General features: G+C 52.7%; 1 protein-coding gene across 1 annotated transcript; it reads left to right on the top strand.

The window, feature by feature from the left end:
* Window positions 1-2,889: 2,889 nt before the first annotated feature.
* LOC149356643 (uncharacterized) lies at window positions 2,890-12,213 on the top strand. Its single transcript, XM_089576397.1, has 5 exons — window positions 2,890-3,054; window positions 5,497-6,836; window positions 7,612-7,773; window positions 10,086-10,247; window positions 11,943-12,213. Exons 1-5 carry the CDS (start codon window positions 2,890-2,892, stop codon window positions 12,211-12,213), a joined length of 2,100 nt encoding a protein of 699 aa, XP_089432523.1.
* Window positions 12,214-12,578: the final 365 nt, after the last annotated feature.

Raw genomic sequence — 12,578 nt, 5'->3', positions numbered from 1 at the left:
TTCAGCTTGAACATTTTATTAAGCCTAATTACGATAGCTCCCACCCTGGCTTTAGTACTACAGAAATCCTCTATTTGGCAGCTATATCCTGATTGATGAGGAATACGACTCCTAGTTATTGTCTTTCAGCTAATCTATGATACCACCATATGTTCCTGCCCCTTAATAATGTATACGCCTCATCTTTCCTAAGCTAGGTAATCCCTGTGTCATGCCGTTTAATACCCGCTACTTCCTGGAACAGCACTGCTAGGCTAGCCTCACTGGACAAGGTTGTTGGGCTAACCGTCGCCTGGTTCTATTTCCAGTGGTGGCCTGTACGGTGCCAGAGATTCTTATCCCCCGCTGCGTCACAGGTCTGACACCCGTCTTAGTCAGTTGCTCAGCAGCTGTTGGGGACTGATGGCAGAGGGGTAATTGATTTCTTCATAGAAAGTTGTGGTCAAGTACTTCACCAGGGTGGACAAATCTTGCTCTGGTGGGGGAGTTCGTTGTCGCTTTCGGTCACGGAGATGAGGCCACAAGCCTGGCCCGGATAAGCAATTTCTCCGACATGCGGAGTGTTTTTTTTTCAAAGCCGGTGGTGAATTCTCGGAACCAGGATCCGAACCCGGGTCATCTAGCAAGCGAGGTGGATGCCCAACCCCGACGCCATCGCCAGGGCCTACTGCCGTCACCGCAGGCGAACTTCCGGCGCTCTGAGCGAGGCGACATAGTGAGACACAGATAACTAACTGTGGAGACACCTCACCGGCGGGGCCGGAAATACCTCGCAGGTGGGGTGTGGTGCTGCGGCCCGTTTCTGGATAGGCAGCAGCGCCCCTTCTGCACCCTTGATGTTGTCCCCATTGCCCCTGCAGTAGCTCTCCGTCGCCCCAGAATAGAGTGGTCAGGTACGCAGAGGGAATAACTTAGGGGCTTTCTGTACGATCTCTGCCCACCCTCGTCTGGAAATTACAGACACACGCATACGAGTTGTGCTTGCTACAGCGTCCTCTGATTGCACATCCGAGAGTACGAACAGGAAGGAGTACAGCAAGTCAGATGAGGAGTGAACGGTCACTGCTCTCCGAGAGCGCTATAAGACGAGATTATATTTGGAAAAAGTTGTTTTTTTTTTGACGAAAGGAAATGGCAGAGTAATAGTCTGACATCGCGGTGGACATAAGATCCGCAATGTAATGAAAGAGAGGAAGGTAGAAGTGAAAGGCGAAAGAGAGAGGTGCCATAGTAGAGGGTTCCCTAATACTTTCGACCACCTGAGGATCTTTAACGTGCACTGACATCGCACATCATACGGCTACCTTTTGAATTACGCCTCAATCGAAACGCGGCCGCCTCGGCCTGATTCGAACCCGTGAACTGCGACTCAGTACCCGAGAGCTCTTACCACTGATCCACTACTGCTGATGCTTCCCCACTAATCTCTGTGTGTGCTAGGCGTTTCAAATGCTTTCGAACTGTGTGTCATAGATATCGCCTCCCAAACTTGCGAGCAAGTTTTTTCAACTGCATTCGATTCAGATGACATTTGAGTAAAAGGAGCACTGCAGAGGTATTCGAGAGTTTTGAATGCCTTCGAAACGCCAACAGAGCCCTCTCCGACCCATAGCCGTCACCATCGCCTTTCGGGCTCAAGAAGAGAACCCCGCGATTAGCACGATGTGGTTAATGCCAGTGGAGAAACCGGTGGTTCAAGCATTCAGTTGTCAGCCTAGGCTTCGTTGTTCGGTTTTCATAGAGAGAAATGGGAGGGAAAGCAATACTTGCTTATTTGCCGGACTACTTGGCGCAGTGACACTACCACAGTGGCATGGCACGGGGACAAATGCCTGTATTCTTCCATTTCTTGCGTTTCCTTAGAGGGAGTACAGCAGAAAGTTGAAGGCCAGATTGAAATACGCACCTGGCTTTCTTTGAAAAGAAGCGCGCAGAGAACGGGCGGGTAGCTGACGTCCAGAAACGCTACGGAGGCGGAGGAGACCACGCCAGCCAGCAGCTGCTTCGCGCGGTCGCGGCGCGCTGGGCTTACATCCCTGCGCAGTGGTAACTGTCAGTGCGGACACCTGCAAAGTGTATTTCTAATGCTCTGACGCCATGGGTCCCACCGCTCTTACCTGATGTGTCGAGGAGTGCGCATAGCGAGCCGGAGCTTCCTCTGCGCAATTCTTGTGGGACGTGCTCGGACCGTAGGGTCAAGGAAAAGCGGCGGGTGGGCCGAGAGTGTCCGCCGCCTTTCAGAAGAGAACCCAATGGATAGCTGACCTGTTGTTGTTGTTGTAGCCTTTGACAGAATGGCACATACCCACACTGGGGGATCGGCCAAGAATCGGTAGGTAAAGGTTGGTATTCACCTGTACGTAGTAAAGGCAAAAGGAAAGCACACGGGAGAGGAACACCGGGGGAGTCTACCACAAGAAGGGCATGAAGAGAATGACCTTGAGACACCGGGACTTCTTCTTTGTCTCCTTTTGGTTGGTGTTGATGTTGTTTTTAGCTGCTGTTGGAAAGGCACATACCCACAGCGGGGATTTGCCAGGGTGCCTCACACGAGATAAATGGCATAAACCAGCTGTGGGACAATGACCGCGTGTACTAGCTTGAGTAAAATGTTGCTTATTTTCTCCTTTTGTTGTCACCCTTGTCCAGAAATATCCCTGCACACTCCGCCGGATCTACGGTCATCCTAATGCTTTTCAAGAACGTCATGCTGATCAGATAATAGGATTTATCGCGGCTCTTTTTCACCAGTCATTCCCGCTTATAATGAACCTGCATCCGGAGTTGAAGAGGAGGAATTGGACATAATGACGAGGATGAGCAGGCCATTGAACAGACAAACAATACAAAGAGAAGAAAGTTGCGTGAAAGACGAAATCGAAGGAGACAATGAATGATCTTCAGAGCTGGAAGGCCTTCTGGGTCCTCATATTTGGGGCAGCTGAGATTTATAACCTCAAGATGTGGGTGAAGCTGCCCTATGGACTGCAATACGGCCACTCGATCATTGTGGTCTCTCGAGCTGACGGCGAAGACTTCCTGGTTATACCACAGGTGTTGACATAGCACGTTTCATCGACGCTGTCGTGGTCAAAGTGAAGGTTCCGTTCGTTGAAGCAATCGACTATGGCACCGTGAAGATTAACATGAAATTGACAAGACTAATTCAGAATTCATGTCATGAGAAGACGAAACGTTAAGCAAGATGGGCTACAGTGTTTCTACTGCGGCGTCCATTGATTCAGGGCATATAACGGGGACGTTTATACGAATAAATAATATTGACAAATCTAATGAAGTCCGGAAGCGACCTATGGTTTGGTTTGGTTTATGGGGTTTAACGTCCCAAAGCGACTAAGGCTATGAAAGACGCCGTAGTGGAGGGCCCCGGAAATTTCGACCACCTGGGGTTCTTTAACGTGCACTGACACCGCACAGTAGACGGGCCTCTGGGATTTCTCCCAAAAAGAAATTCAACCGCCGCGGCCGGGATCGAACCCGCGTCTTTCAGGACAGCAGCCGAGCAGCATAACCCCTGAGCCACCGCGGCGGCGGAAGCGACCTATGATGCGGTCCCTTCGTCCAGCATCATAAAAGTCAATACCATCCGGCGAGGGACACGCTGCAACCGGGTGCCGGACTCTCGTCGGTTTTGAATGCTGGGCAGACTACCGGCAGGTGGCGGCTGCACAATAGGCTCAAAGGATAGGCACAAAGCACACCCGGGGCGGAGAAACAAGCCTCTCAAGTGAAGCAATTTTCGAGTAACGGCAGGACTGAAGCCAAATGACCCGGATCCTCCGAAGCGCAACTTCCTCTGCACGTGCGCGGTGCTCGCTCCCTTGCTAGTCTAAAGGGGGTTGGCTTTTTTAAACAAATATTGGCTGGATATCTTTTTCTTTGCAACGGCGCCTAAAATATAAGCATAAGTAGGTCAACATATGAAATTCGCCCCACTTTGGTAACTAATGCATAACTGAATTTATTTTGTCATATTATTTTCGTTTCAGGATCAAAGGATGAACGGTGGGCGTAAGGTCAATGTTTGGTGCAGGCTGTTTTAGGCAATAAAAAATTTGGATATAACCACCCAATTGTCTTTTTAATTTGCACAACTCTCACATTGACCGCCGAGAGCTGCAATAAAGGACATATGGAGAACAATTTATGATATTGCTGTTTTTACGTGACCTAAGCGAAGCTTGACGCCGCATCACTAGGGCTCCAAATCTTTTTATGGCGACAGATACGCTTGTCCTCACGCCGTCTAAAAGTGGCGACTTCCATGGATCCCACAGGGTACCACTGCACGGCTTAGAAGATATCCTCGTGGACTCCTCACTTTTGACAAAGGCCGTACAGTAACCACCCACTGTAGCACATTACACATTACTTGAAGATGCACTAGTCCAGTGAAGACTGCGTCGCACATCGAGATTTTACTAATCACCAGAATGTCAGTACGTTACAGGCTCAAGCTGAAGCCATTTGTGATTCCTCTCATGAGCCTTTCGAATTTCGCTGCTCTGAATACGGAGTTCTACGTGCATCGCGAACAGGGAGAAGACCAGCTACCCGCCATCTTATTAACAGTATCCTTGGCCTCGTAATATCTTACCGCTACCGTAGACTGACCATTACGCCGTTCCTTATCCGGTCGCTTTATATGATCCGCATAACCAGCAACACGAAGAAGAATGCTCGGATACATGCGATATAACTTCTTTTCCGCTTCCATATCCCCAGAAACGCTCGATTACGGACATCAGTCGGTGCGAGTAACCTGAGCATATATCTCACGTATGGGCCACGAACTATGTGAAGCCAATTCACTCCGACTTGTACAAAACAATTCTACTCTTTATTTAACAACTACATCTACACAACCAGCATTTCCGCTTTGAAACAGAACTCAAACTTACAACATTTGCATCTCGCCGTTAATTTGTGCGAAACAATAGTACACGGGGTCAAAACGAACAAAGAATCTTGTGGCGTCCCTGACCTCGAGAATGAAGAAATGAAATCAATATTGCTGCGACTGGGTTTCGAACCCACGGCGGCGTGAATAGATCGGCTTCGCTGCCCACAGCACGACAGCTATGTGCTATCGCCGCAACCGATTACGCCTCGGGTTAAACTGCAACAATCTCGCGCTGCACATTGCACATCGTCTTCATCAACTTCCTTCTACGGCATGAACAGATCAGATCATGTTAACCTTGATCAAAGATTAACCAGGGCCTAATATCGTCGCCAGACGAGGCAACAAGCCAGCAAAGCAAAACCATGAGCCATCCAGGCTAAACACATGCTTCCGCACATTTACTCGGTTTAACTGCGCTAAAGTCCTACCACTTATTTCTTGCTTTTGCTTCTTAAATATGTGTCCACACCATCCACCGTAACAACAAACCAACCTCTAATCCATTGGTCATTCACCGTTACATAATATTGTCATGTAACGCTCCCCCCCCCCCCCCCGCTTCCTCCCCCCCACCTCCCGCTTCGCAGAGTCCCATTCCCAGCCCGGGCCGCCGCCCCTCCGCTGAGGAGGCCGAGATACGTGCCAGCAGGCGAATTCAAGGACTCGGCCCCGAATTCGGCCTCTTGCCGCACCTTACAACAAGGTCCGTTCCGGCAGTGCACATGGCTCGGTCTACCGTGAGCCAAGGCCAGCAGACGGATTCTTCGCCCGTGCCTGCCGTGGTTTACGTCCCTGTCGCTCCTCGTTCAGCTCTCCCGTTCCGTGGTGAAGCCTCCGAAGACATCGACGATTGGCTTCAGCACTATGAACGCGTGGCCCGCTACAACGGCTGGTCTGCGGAACATTGCCTGCAAAACTTGTATTTTTGCCTTGAGGGCACTGCCCGTCACTGGTTTGAGAACCACGAGCACACCCTTACGTCGTGGGATACTTGCAAGGCACAACTGCGACTCACTTTTGCTAACCAGCATCGCCGCCAACGCGCAGAGGACCTCCTGCAAACCAGGTTCCAGGGACCCGATGAAACCGTCACAAGTTTCGTCGAAGACGTGTTGCGCCTTAGTGCCCGAGCCGATCCCCGCGCCACGGAGGATAAGAAGGTGCGCATTCTTATGCGAGGAGTGAAGTCAGACATTTTCGGCGGTCTCATTCGGGACCCTCCCACAACCGTGGCCGGCTTTATATCCGAGGCGACTAACATCGAGCGCGCCCTGGCAGCCAGAGCAGATCATTATCGTCGGCTTGCTGGAGTTTCTACCGCTTCCAGTCTTTGCGCTGACCAGCCGGGTGGCTTACCCGTCGACGCCATGAACCTACGCGAGGTCATCCGCGCAGTTGTTAGGGAGGAACTCCAGAAGTGCCTGCCACCCACCGCTTCCTCCTCTTCGTTCCCCTTCACGGAGGTCGTCCGAGAAGAAGTGCAACGTGCACTTTCTCCTCGCTGCACCGTCACCCCTCCTCCGGCACAGCCCGCCGTGACGTACGCCTCCGTCGTCCGTCGCTCGTCGCCGCCACCGCTCGACCACCCGTACCCCCCTCTGCAGCCATTGTCACCTCCTGCGCCTGTGTCATCCACTCGTCTCCCACAGCGTGGACCAAGCAAGGCCGACGCGTGGAGGACCCCCAATGACCGTCCGCTATGCTTCCACTGCGGGGAAGCCGGTCACGTCTATCGCCGCTGCCCTTATCGTGAGCTCGGTCTTCGCGGATTCCGACGAGATGCGCCCCGCCCCCGGTACGGCGAACAGCCTCGGGAAATTGAGGCATTTCTGCGCCATTCCCCGCCACCTGAGCGGCCTTCTCGTCGTGCGTTTCGCTCGCCGCCGCCGCGCCGCTTCGATTCCCCTCTGCGCGACCGTCGCGGAAGCCTTTCTCCTCGTCGGGAAAACTAAGCCCGGCGAAGCCTGGAGGTGGCGTTGCCGACCGAGAATCTGTAAAAGAGCCTCGACGTCCGACGTCCCGCTCCCCCTCACCGACCGACGACCTTTCCGCCGATCCTATAGCCGCCTCTGATCGCCCAGTGTACAATAATCTTGACGTGCTTATCGACGGCCACGCCACGACCGCCCTCGTCGACACCGGCGCCGACTACTCCGTTGTGAGTGGGGAGCTGACCCGCCGCCTTCGCAAGGTACTAACGCAGTGGGATGGCCCACAAATCTGAACCGCCGGAGGCCACCTCGTCACCCCGGTAGGCCGCTGCACTTCTCGCGTTGAGATTAACGGTCTCACGTGCCCCGTTACCTTCGTCGTCTTACAGCGCTGCTCGAGAGATATTATTCTCGGCATGGATTTTCTGACCGAGTTCGGCGCTGTTATCGACCTCGCTGACTGCCGCCTCACCCTTCAACGACCTTGCCTTGACCCGCCGAGCTCCGAGCCGACGTTCTCCGAGGCGCGCATCTTAGCGGACCACGTGACTTTGCCGCCTGACTCGAGCGTGTTTCTGCTGGTCGAGTCCGCACCGGTTGCCTCTGGCGAAGTTCTTCTTGAGGGTAGTGTGCAGCTGCTTCTTGACAGGGGTGTTGGTGTTGCTAGAGGTGTCACGCGTCTTCACTCTGGTTGCACCCAAGTCCTCGTCACGAACTTTCGCAGCGCTCCGCAGCACCTCACCAAGGGAACAGTAATCGGCCATATCGAGCGCCTCAGCGCCCCTGTCGACGCTGCGACCCTGTCTGCGGCTCCTTCCTGTCCGCCCTCTCCCCAACACTCGGTGCCGCCTTTAGGTGTCAGCATTGCACCGCAGCTCTCTGCTCAGGAGAGAGCCGAGCTCGTCGCTCTGCTGGGTGAGTTCCACGACTGCTTTTCTACGTCACCTGGGGTTCGCCAGACGCCAATAGCCAAGCACAGAATAATTACCGACGACGCTGTCCATCCTGTTCGTCAGTCACCTTACCGAGTTTCGTTGAAAGAACGTGAAACCATACAACATCAAGTGCGCGAAATGTTGGCTGATGACATTATCCAACCATCTCACAGCCGGTGGGCTGCTCCGGTGGTGCTAGTGAAGAAAAAAGACGGCACCCTTCGCTTCTGTGTTGACTACCGGCGCCTCAACAGAGTCACGAAGAAGGACCTATATCTACTTCCACGCATCGATGACGCTCTTGATCGCCTGCGCCATGCCCGTTACTGTTCGTCCATCGACCTTAAAAGCGGGTATTGGCAAATAGAAGTGGATGAGCGCGACAGAGAGAAGACTGCTTTCGTCACTCCAGATTGACTTTATGAGTTCAAGGTGATGCCCTTCGGACTCTGTACAGCTCCAGCGACCTTCCAGCGCGTTATGGACACCGTGCTCACCGGCCTCAAATGGCAAACATGCCTTGTCTACCTTGATGACGTCGTAATTTTTTCAAGCACGTTTCATGAACATCTGGTTCGCCTAAAAGCCGTCCTTCAAGCTATCAGAAACGCCGGCCTCACCCTGAAGCCTACGAAGTGCCAGTTTGGCTATGACGAACTGAAGTTTCTCGGTCACGTCGTCAGTCACGAGGGCGTCCGTTTTGATCCAGATAAAACAGTGGCCGTCGCTTCCTTCCCGACGCCGTCAGACAAGAACGCCGTGCGGAGATTCCTGGGCCTCTGCGCTTACTACAGACGCTTTGTTCCCAACTTTTCAGATATCGCCGCGCCGCTTACTCGCCTCACGAAAGAGTCCGTCCACTTCCAGTGGTCTGATGAAGAGCAGATTGCATTTGACCATCTGAAACGGCGCCTGCAGGCTTCCCCTGTACTAGGCCATTTTGATCAGGACGCCGCGACTGAGGTCCACACTGACGCTAGTAACACGGGTCTCGGGGCCGTCTTGATCCAGCATCAGAATGGCGCCGAGCGTGTCATCGCATACGCCAGTCGTGTTTTATCGAAGGCAGAAATCAATTACTCGACAACCGAAAAAGAATGCCTCGCAGTAATTTGGGCGATCACAAAGTTCCGACCCTATCTGTACGGACGCCCATTCCAGGTGGTCACAGACCATCACTCCCTGTGTTGGTTGACCAATCTAAGGGACCCTGCAGGCCGACTTGCGCGGTGGGCTCTCAGACTGCAAGAATTCGACGTCACGATCGTCTACAAATCTGGTCGCCGACACACTGATGCTGACTGCCTGTCCCGCGCTCTCGTCGCATCTGCGCCTACTGCTACGGACGACTTTGACATCTTCCTAGGTACTCTAGGTCCTGTAGATATGGCTGCGCGGCAGCGACTCGACCCCGACCTTCGCGCCGTGATCTCACATTTGGAGGGTCAAGGAGGCGTAGTTCCACGTCCTTTTGTGCGCGTACTGCCTCATTTATGCCTCCGAGACAACATTCTTTATAAGAAGAACTTTGCCGAGAGCCCGAGGTCATGGCTTTTGGTTGTGCCCACTGATCTACGCGACGAAATTATGGAAGCGTCTCATGATGACCCCTCCTCAGGACATTTGGGGTTCAGTCGAACGCTCGCGTGAATACGGTCGAAGTATTATTGGCCACAACTTGACAAGACAGTTCGCCATTACACAAGAACCTGCCGCGAGTGTCAACGGCGCAAGACCCCACCCATGAAGCCTGCGGGACTCCTGCACCCCATCACGCCACCGCTCAGTCCGTTCCAGCAAATTGGTATGGACCTACTCGGACCTTTTCCTCAGTCGCGATCGGGGAACCGCTGGATCGCAGTTGCGACGGACTACCTTACGAGGAATGCCGAATCACGTGCTCTGCCGTCATCAACGGCTTCGGATGTGGCAAAGTTTTTCGTCGAGTCCGTTGTTCTTCGGCACGGTGCCCCAGAGGTCCTTATCACTGATCGTGGTGCCGCGTTTGTGTCCGAACTTCTTTCCCAGATACTGAGCTTAAGCCATACCGCTCACCGCAAAACTACCGCATACCACCCGCAAACAAACGGGCTGACCGAGCGCCTTAACAAGACCTTGGCTGACATGCCCTCAATGTATGTAGACATCGAGCACCGAACCTGGGACGAAGTGTTACCTTACGTCACTTTTGCGTATAACACCGCAGTTCAAGAAACTACCGGATTTTCACCATTTCGCCTGGTGCACGGCAGGGAAGTCACTACCATGCTCGACGCTATGCTGCCCCACCAGCCTGACGTCTACACTCACGCCGATGCTCAACTCGTCGCCCAACATGCGAAAGAAGCCCGACAGCTGGCCCGCCTCCGCATCCAAGCCCGCCAGCAAGTCGATGCTCGGCAATACAACCAAGGCCATCGGGATGTTCAATTCAATCCTGGTGATCGCGTGTGGGTGTGGACTCCAATTCGACGCCGTGGCCTTAGCAAAAAGCTGCTCAAAAGATACTTTGGCCCGTACGAAGTGATTCGCCGTATAGGCGAGTTAAATTACGAAGTGTTGCCGATAGTAACGCGTGCGTCCCGCCGCCCGCCTGCCTCCGAGGTTGTTCACGTCGCTCGCCTCAAACCATACTGTGACCGCTCGGAGCACGTGGCCTAACTCTTCGCGCCTTACGCGTTTTTCAGCGCTAATTTTGCTTCTCTGCGCATCGGGACGATGCGCCTTTCGGGAGGAGAGCAATGTCATGTGTGTTTCCACTTTCCACTTAACGTCATCTTCAACGAGCCGGGAGCCGATCGCCGGCAAAGAGGAAGAGGCTCGGTGGAAAATCGCTCGTGAGCCCGGCCGCGACCGCTTGGACTGTCCCTGGCGCTGCTCCTGTGGTCTCCAGTGTCCCCACGACCCGCGTCGTTTGAACGACCCGTGACAATATGTCGCAAGGTGAGGAACTTATCTACCGGCACTAATTCTTGTTCTAAAAGTTTTCTTCCACGCATATCAGGCGACAGGACCAGCCTTCGTAGACTCATTGCAGCAATTTTGTACCACCAGAACTTTCAAAATGCGTCGGCTAAACTAGCAAATTTAGTGCCCTAAAAGCTCGCATGCGCGTTTTTCTGCTCCTTTTCCTGCAGTTACCAAAATACATATTAAGATTCCTCTCAGTAACGCCTACTGGTCTCGAAGCTAATTTTAAATCAAGTAAAATAGAATAACTGCAGGTAGACAACCATTTTGGAGTAGGAGGTGGTCGTACGTGGTCGAGACTTCGATAAGGTCTGTGTAAGGAAAAAAATTCAGATGCGTGGTGTCGTGCAAATTTGCCAGACATAAAGACGAGAGCTGTCTCAATCAAACCGGACCAGACTGAAAACAGACCAGGGCGAAGAATGTCTGCACGACTCAGTCACCTTTGAGCAGGGCGCGATCCTCTGCAGGAGAACAGATACGTGCTCAGAAGAATGTAATTGACCTACTATTAAGTTATCTTATCAGCTTAGTACAAAACCACATTTTAAGAAAGTTTCAAAAAGGAAGAAAAGCCTTTTTGGACCATTACACAATACAGTTTCTATCACTCCAGTATAATACCACCATGAGAAAGGCTGGGAAAGAAATGAGCAGCCTCGACCATTGTAAAGGGGTTTGCCAACGAAACGATAACCTGAAACGCCATAATCATGAAGCCAAATCAAATAAAAATGATCTCTAGAAAACAGCAAAAGCATCGCATCTTATGGAAATCGAAATAAAGATTTTCAGCGGCCTCATCTGTGTATCACAGACGTTAGATTGCTCTGCACCAGACATGGGCACTCTCACGAGTGCAGGCCATCTTGTGGACGCCCTTACCCCCATCTCATAAGGGGTTCATTTTGGGAGGTGCGAGAGGATTGGCGCAGAAAAATTTGTGAGGGCGAGAGTGAGGGAGGGCACGATGCACGGCTTGAGGGTGAGGGTGTATCAGGAAATTGGTTCCTGCCCCGGCCGTTTCTTAAGTTCCCCGTCTGTGCTGCAGCCGATTCTAGAACACACGTGGATGACGACTAAAGCAAAATCAGAAAATAAGAGGTATCTAAAGTCGAGCTTGGGGACGAATGCCTTTGTTGAACACATCTGCCACCCCGCTGCATGCATCCTTCGCAGCTGCACTCCCGAGCATAAGTGGAACCTGGTGTGGGTACCCGCCCACACGGGAAACTATGGAAACGAACCGGTCGACCGAGCAGCCCGAGGACTAACCAACCGAGTGGCCGGCCCCACGGACCCCGACGGTCTTGCTGAAGATCCCCAGACCATTGCCGAAATCACCAACTTCCACAGACAGATGAAACGCCGATACTCGCCTCCCCACTCCGGCTTAAATAGAGCGCAAGCCGCCTTGCTCCGCAGGTTGCAGGGTTCACGAAAGGACTAGAAAAAAAAAACATAAAAGGAGCCCGAAAGAAATTGAGCACAGCGCAAGGCTTCTCGCCAAGCGCTATGCGGGCTTGAGGTCTTGCTGGTTTTTTAACTGTCGAAGCACGCGCGGAATTTGTTCGGCCGCAGAAGTTTCTTACATATATAACATAGACCGTGATTTCCGAAGGTAACTCCGAAGTTTAGGAAGGTAACTCTGCATTTCGCATCGATGCAAGCGCATAGCACAGGCGCCAGGAAAGACGTAATTACACGACAGCCGCACTTACAGCCAGCGCGACTCGGTCTTCCTTGCCCGCCTGAGAGCAAGGGAGCCTTTCATTCTCACCCTCTGCACCCTCGCACCAAGCGCGCTTGGGAGAC

This window comes from Amblyomma mixtum, chromosome 3 (genome assembly GCF_055824585.1).
Source record: "Amblyomma mixtum isolate Tamu chromosome 3, ASM5582458v1, whole genome shotgun sequence".
Lineage (NCBI taxonomy): Eukaryota > Metazoa > Arthropoda > Arachnida > Ixodida > Ixodidae > Amblyomma > Amblyomma mixtum.
This window is presented reverse-complemented; position numbering and strand designations above follow the sequence as displayed.